The sequence below is a fragment of the Sinocyclocheilus grahami genome, unplaced genomic scaffold (genome assembly GCF_001515645.1).
Source record: "Sinocyclocheilus grahami isolate Dianchi unplaced genomic scaffold, SAMN03320097.WGS_v1.1 scaffold41.1, whole genome shotgun sequence".
In the NCBI taxonomy this organism is placed as follows: domain Eukaryota; kingdom Metazoa; phylum Chordata; class Actinopteri; order Cypriniformes; family Cyprinidae; genus Sinocyclocheilus; species Sinocyclocheilus grahami.
This window is the reverse complement of record NW_015505220.1, coordinates 951-8,916: the sequence shown is the minus strand read 5'-3', so window position 1 is coordinate 8,916 and position 7,966 is coordinate 951. Positions and strand designations below refer to the sequence as shown.

At 32.8% G+C, this 7,966-nt stretch overlaps 1 protein-coding gene across 1 annotated transcript in view; it reads right to left on the bottom strand.

Moving 5' to 3' along the window:
• The window catches only part of LOC107582198 (dedicator of cytokinesis protein 1-like), a gene marked incomplete at its 5' end in the record, with an annotated part of 66,888 nt that extends 59,322 nt beyond the window's left edge, over positions 1–7,566 (bottom strand). The window contains 5 exons of the mRNA XM_016267950.1: positions 510–634; positions 1,146–1,271; positions 3,040–3,179; positions 4,931–5,003; positions 7,431–7,566. Coding sequence (XP_016123436.1) covers positions 510–634; positions 1,146–1,271; positions 3,040–3,179; positions 4,931–5,003; positions 7,431–7,566 — 600 coding nt within the window. The remainder of the gene's footprint in view (positions 1–509; positions 635–1,145; positions 1,272–3,039; positions 3,180–4,930; positions 5,004–7,430) is intronic.
• Positions 7,567–7,966: the final 400 nt, after the last annotated feature.

The following is a 7,966-nucleotide window of genomic DNA, read 5'->3' as shown; positions in this document are numbered from 1 at the left end:
GGTGGGTTTTTGTTAAATGTGAGCCAAAATCATCACAATTAAAAGAACCAAAGACTTAAACTACTTCAGTCTGTGTGCATTGAATTTATTTAATACACGAGTTTCACAATTTGAGTTGAATTACTGAAATAAATGAACTTTTCCACAACATTATAATTTATTGAGATGCACCTGCATATATATATATATATATAAAATTGGTTTATTTACATAGCGACAGTACAAAAAAAGAAAACTGATTCCGGCCAAATATGCATTATACATAGAGAGCATAGCATAAACTCATTTGCATCTCAGGTCCTTAGAACATGGATGACGAGAAATAAATGAATAAATAAAAGCTCTGACATCCCTAATATTACCAATATAATAGCCATACATACACATAATAAAAAAAAAAAAACTTGCAACATATAGAAATACATTTTAACATGCTTAGTCATGTACTGCTTTAACTGAATCTGGATTATTCATTATAATGTGTGTCACACACACTGACTGTGGATTACCTCCAGTTTCTTTCCATCTTCATCATGTACAGACATGGTGACCTCCACGTTTTTAGGTGTCGTCTTACTGCCTTTATCAAAATCCCCCTGAACCAGCGTCACGTAAATGTCATTCCGAACATCACCTACAAAAACACACACAAAGTCTCAGTGTCGCTTATTAACACGATCGATGTGTGATCTACAGTTAAAAATAGCCAGCTTACAATACAGACCTTTTATTAAGAAAATGCACAAAAGTAGCTGAAAAAGTGCTGCTTGCACATCCATTGGTCATAATCAGCATGTCAGTGTTGTTTATACTCAAGTCACATTTGGAATTAAATAGCTGCTGTACCTTTAAGATTTCCAAATGTAAATGTTGTGATTGTTTAATTTTTGCATGTGAAATGAATATCAGCAACAGCATGAATGCATGCATGAAACTGTTTTCAAAACTCTTGAGAGGTTTTTTGTTGATATGTAAATGTGGATAGTCATGTGATAATGACCATTATGACGAGTTCCTCGTTACTGCAGCGTAGTTTTCATGAACGGTCTGGGTTTTCATTGTCACTGTTCTATGTTAACTGTAATTCAAAGAGGAGCAATAAAATTATGTTTTATTGGAAATACATTCAGTTTGATGATGGATACCTGGCATGATGATTTCTGGGAAGCCCATTTTGCGAGCGACGGCGGTGGAACGGTCCACCAAGTGAGGGAAATCTTTACGGATCTGATGAATATCACCTGGAAGCAACTTCAGCGTAACCCACAAACCTGAGGACCGGAGGAACAGACTGCAGTTAAACACACACACACTTCCTATTTGTGCTTTACAGCTCACGGGATCTTAACTCATTTTAATACCTCATTATTAGTGATCTACAAAAAAATAATTAAGAATACCGGATTAATTTAATTGCTGAGAAAATACCCGCAGGAAGCAGAGCGACTGTGTTATTTAAAGAGTAGGGATGAATTGTGCTGTGAATATTTTATACTAAAACATTAAATGGGTCCTATTAAGCCTTTTCACTTTTTTAATTTTAGTCAGTATGTAGTGTGTATGTTTGGGCATAAAAAAGATCTAGAAAGTAACAAATCTGATAATACTAAATGTCAAACAAAGAAAGTTCACACCATTATAGTAATAGTATTTGTTGTGCTGAATTTAAGTTATGCTCACTTTAATGGCATAAAAATATATTTTTTATGTGTATAACACATTATTTGCCTAATAATAATAATAATAATAATAACAACAACAACATGTTAGGAAAAATGCTAAATAAAAAAATATATAAAGTATACATTATGATAAATAAATAAATAACTAACTAAAAGACTTTCCAGTCAGTGAATCTGTACAGGTCATTTTCAAAAAAACAGAAGAAAAAAAATGTCCTTTACTTTTAAAGATCCTTTCTACCCATAATGCTTGTCATGTCACCTGAATGCCTCCATCATAAATCCTAAATTAATTGGTCTTAATGGCTCCACCTCTATTACCCTCACTGCTGCTCCTGATTAACCTTGATAATAAATGAGAAGCACCTCTTCATATCTGACTGATCTTAGATTGTACTGGAAGTTCATGCACATTTATCTCAATAAACTGCTTGTGATACCAGGTTTTATCATGCTAGGAATCACAGGACGGATGGATTATATTTGTGATGTGATCTGACAGCACTGCATCCAGACATATTCAGTTCCCATTCTCTTCAGCATGAACACATGCTTATTAAACCCAATTCAACTTTAACTAATTTTGCTCAATAACTTTGTCCTTTGTAAGATTTAGGCCCCTTTAGATAGTGAAAGTCTCTTGGCAGGAACTCAGTTTGATTGTATCTGGGACAGTATCGCTCTCCATCTCCACACATCAGTCTTATCTTCCTGTATTTTTAACTTTCCAAACTTTAACTAGGCTACAAAATGAAGCTGCAGATCATTAACAGCAGCCAAATAACCATCTCGGCTTTCTTTTGAATCAGGAATATTTACTTATGCAGATATAATTCTGTACCTGCAGGTTCATTTTTACTGTAGGCTAAAACACGGCATAAGAGAAACCTTCTGGTAATGTAGGGTCCTAGAAAATCAGATTTATTCATTTCATTTTCCTAAATTTCTATTTTTTTATTGTTTTCTGGCAGCTCTGGCAGTTATATGAAGGCATGAAATATTAATAATTTAACTGATATTTTTTTTAATTTAAGGAAATAAAAATGAAAAGAGGTTTACGGTTACAAAAAAATCAATATGAAATTGGCAATTATGCAATATTACTTAAAGTGCTTTAGTCATTTTATTATTACTTTGATAAGTGCATTCTACTGTACAACAGTAATATATTTCTGTCACAATTTCTTCAAGTTGAACCAAACCTTTATTTTGACGGGTTACCATGAAGACCTTTGAGTTTCTGCATGTTTAATGTTTATGATGATAGTTTTTTTTTTTTAAATTAAGTGTTGAAATGCTGCTAAAATGACTCAGAGCAGCTCTGGAGATGAAAGGTGTTCACCCCAGTGACCTTTACCTTGACCTTTGTGATTGACCTCTTTGGCGGCGATGACCTTGTTGATGACGGTCTGGAGGAAGTCGTTCTCGCTCGCCACCCTGGATGAAAAACGGGAGATGTTCAGCTGCCTGTGGCGAATGGCGTCATCCAACGCTAGCCTGGAGTTCACACGCGACAGGCAACACGCCAACGGGGAGGAGGAGGAGAGAGAGAGAGATAAGGAAGACAAAGAGAGAAGAAGAGTAGTAGCCACAGAGAGCCAGATAAGAGTAGACATGAGCAGAAGAGAAAAAAAAAGAGATGGATGAAGAAAGCGAGAGGGAGAGAGAGGGAAGACACCAAACAGTGATACAGATACCATGACAGGGACAAAAGCCATTTTGTTAGCAAACAGTAATGCGGGATGGGTGACAGGAGAGACACAGAAAGATGCTGTAATTTCAGAAATGACCCTCATCTCACCCAAACACAGATGAAGCCACTGCCTCTATAAAAGACACAAAACCTACTGAGCTGCCTTAATACTAATAATAAAACATCACAGTCGCACGACACACGCATGATACCGAATTACAACAGTAATCATAGTAATTATAAAGCTAAGTAATTATAGGACATAATTAATCCAAGATGAAGGACAAGGTCAAATTGATATTGATTATAAATAAAATGTACTTTAAAATACATTTGTATTTATATTTGATATAATACAATGAAATAATATGAAATATTATATGAATATTGTAGTATATGAAAACATTTATTTATAATATAACAATCAAAAAACAATTACATTTTCTTACAAATATTAATTTATTATAATTATATGGCCCATTTATTATTATTATTATTATTATTATTATATACCACATATATAAAATGTTATATTATATATAATATCTATAAAAACCTTTAATAACAATAATAATATTAATTAAAAAGTGTTTTATATATATGGTATTATATATAAAATTGTATGCATGTAGTAAATATATTAATAATAATAATAATAATAATAATAATAATGTAACATACTAATTTTAATTCAGTGTAAATTAACATATATTTTAAATAACATATATAATATATATTTTTTAAATCATTATTATTGTTTATTATTTAAATATTTACATTTTTATATTATAATGTAAATAAACTGTATTATTTAAAATTTAATTTAATTCTAAATAATTTATTCTTAAAAATATTTTTTATTATATATAATGTAAAATATATAATGTACAAATTGTAATTCAATCTAATTCAATCAAATTTATATATATATAAGATAAGATTGAATAGTATTATATATATTACTATTTATTATTATTATTATTATTATGGACTTGCTATTTGTTGCTGCCTATGAGAAGCATTTAAATCAGTCACAAGTTTCTGTTTCAGTTAGGATGCTGCCTTAAAAGGTAGCTGGCTATGTAGGCAGCAAGACAGTCCACTAGGTTTTGGACCAGAGCTACAGTAATCTGAGGTCACAAATAAGCTGCTACAAAGCAAAAACCTCCCTAAAGTGACAACATGCATCTTAAACACCCCCACAATACCCAGCAAACCAATGGGACTCCTCTCTGAGTGACCCGGCTGGGCTGTGAGAGCGGCAAAGCAGAGAAAGACCGAAGTAGAGTCTTACTGAGTGACAGAAGGAATGACGGAGTGACTGTGAGGCACGTATGACTCCTCTACAGAATAACAGGGAGTTTGTGTACTGTTGTCTTCAATTAAATACACAGAGTATTGAGATGATACAATAGAAATCAGAAAAACAGACAAACACTAACAAACTTACACGCAAATTAGCATTTATATGCATGACTACACAATATACTTGACTGATGGTCAAAACTGTTCCATCATAAAAGCTGTCGTGTTGATGTCATGAAGTCATACTCACGGCTGGAAGGGAATGAAGTGTTGCTTGTCCTCATCGTCCATCTTGCCCGTGATGATGTCTGTGACGTCCATTACTGCAGAGAGAAGAATGAGACGAGAAGAATGTCTGCAAATGACCAAACATCATGTCATCTCATGAAAATGAGAAATAATCAGCTCATATTTCATCCCGTTAAGACTATAAATATTGATTGTTTTTTGACATTTACTGTTACAGTCTTAGCAAATTCACAATTTTGAAAGCATGATACATTTTCAAATAACTCAAACAACACCAATTACAGTAATTACAAAAACATGTAGTAATAAAAGTAATTATAGCATGTAATTCACCCAAGAGAGTGAACACGGTAAAATTAATATTGATTATAAATAAAATAAAACTTAAAAAAAAAGTTTCTGTTTGGTATAACAATAAAATAATTATATAACTATAATAAATAAATAAATTAAATAAATAAATATTATATGAATATTGGTATTATTTGAATATTATTTATTTATTATATAACAAAGTAAAAATGTAATTAATTTACTTACTTATATATATGCTGATTAAAAATCCCTGTGCACAGGTTTTAATTAAAATTAATCGTATTTAGCCCAATTCCCATTACTATAATAGTGATATTTTACTTAAATTGTGTTATGCATACAGCATAATGAAAAATAAATCAATAAAGCTAGTAATTGCTGTACCAAACTTAATTAATTTAATAAATAAAATAATGTATTACTTTATGACTTGTCTGCATAACAGAAAATAAAATTTTGTGGTGAAAAAAGTAAAATTGTCATGAAAATAATACTTCAAATCTTGATGTCTTTTTTAAAAAGCATTGTAAATAAAACTACTTATTCATCCATCCATCCATCCATTCATTCATTCCAGCAATTACTACCTTGATGTAAACTTTAATGTATTCAAAATGTTTGTTTGTTTATTTTGGAACTCATCACATCACTGTAAAACTCTGTAAAAAATAAACCATAGTAAAAAGCACAAGAGAAACACTCATGGAAGTTTAAATTTGTGGTTTATAAGGTGAGAGCAGGCAAAACTTTCTGGATAAGCTGTCAAGCAGCAGCTATTACTGACTGAACACATAAACATCGCCTCTAAATGGCCATTTGGCCCTGGTGTGCAGCAGTGGCTGTGCTGAGATTGGGTTTACAGCAGGCAACAGGAAACTGATGAGCCATAATGGAAGCGTTGGCTTGTCTCTGAAAGTGACACATTAAAGCTGACATTGCACATACAGGTTCTGCCTCTACCTGCCTGACCCACATACAGACATACTACTAACGTCCATAAGCAGAGAGAGAGAGAGAGAGAGAGAGAGAGAGAGAGAGAGAGAGAGAGAGAGATAGATATTTCCCACTTCAAAACCCGTTTGATGTTCGTTGCTCCTGTTCAGCCTTATTTATTTATTTACAACAGAAGAACAGATTTTTCCTTTTTTCCATCAAACGAAAGAATGAGAAACCCTCTGTGTACAACAAACTGTGAGAAACACACTGCACAATAATCAACCGAAGCATCTGGGATTGGCAACAGTAATAGTGACATAGGAGACAAAAATGTCAGGGTCACTTCACTCCAACCAGATCAAGGCATCTAATGCATATTGTGATGTAATGTAGATGTAATAAAACAGTATTTAACTCCAGGTAGACAAAATCAATGCAAAGGCCATGTTTGTTTTAAATGCATTAGAAATGTATGAATGCAGAGAGATTGTTGTGTCAACTTTTGTACTGCATATAGCACAGCTTATATGCAATCTATTTTTCCAGCTGATTTCACACAAGGCTTGAACAATTGTATTTGAAGGTGTATGCAATCACTCAAATAAATCTGACAAATAAAAATACTGATCAAGACAAAACACCTGCTACCCACAATTTAAAACAAGATAAAGACCCTTACATTTTACAGCCCAAACTGTGGCAACTCAGTATTACCTGTCATTGTAAATAAAATAAAATAAAATAAAATAAATCAACAAACAAACAGAATGTCTGAATTTAGTGAATATGTTCAATTTAATTATATCTAATATAAATACATATATATTTATATCTTTTTTTATTATATCTAATAAAAACATCTCATTCTTATAGGTTCATAGTAGTAAGAAATAAAAAAATTATAAATATAAAATACAATAAAATTAAAATAAAAAATTAAATTAAGTAAAGTCTGAATTTAGTGAATATGTTAAATAATTTCTAATGAAATAGCTCATTCTTATAAGTTTACAATAGTAACAATAAAATCAAATAAAAAAAAATTATATAAATAAAAAATATAAATATCATCAAAAACAAATTCTGTTTTTGAATTCTGAAATTCTGAATTTAGTCAATGTTAAATTTAATTTTATCTAATAAAAAATATCCCATTCATACAGGCTTACAGTAGTAACAATGGATGCATGGTTGGTGTCCCTGTAGATGAACAGGTCATTTTGCTTCCGGTGTTTGGTGTGGGCCTCTACCTGCCACACCGAAGGGTCTGCGGAGGCCGGACGTTAGTTTCTTAGTGTTGTTATCTCTGAGCTCCATCCGGCCCACTCGAACGATCTGACAAACAAAGCTGATTTTCTCCCTCTTCAGGTCTTCGCTCCCCAGATCCTGGAGAGACACACACAAACACACAAGTGAGAGCGTTAAAAAAAGAAGCATGCACAATCATGTACTCAAATAGCCCATATTATTTTGAGCCTCCAAGCGCTATTGGCCATGCACCAGGTGTTTATGCCTACAACCATCTAGTTAAACTCAAACTCGTTAGTTGAGCAAAACTAACCGGGAAGGAGACGACTGATGCATGGAATGGTTCGGTGTACACAGACTGTTAGTATGCAGTCCAGGTGAAGGGTAAATTGCTCGAGCGGTGTTTGATTGGGGGCAGCAACTCATTCCCCGCTGGGGGTTTGTGCAGAGAGCAGAGGACTCTGGGAAAACAAACTGACCCTCATAGCCAGCATCTATTAAAAAAATGACCTCTAGCAAATGAGAATGTGTGGGTGCA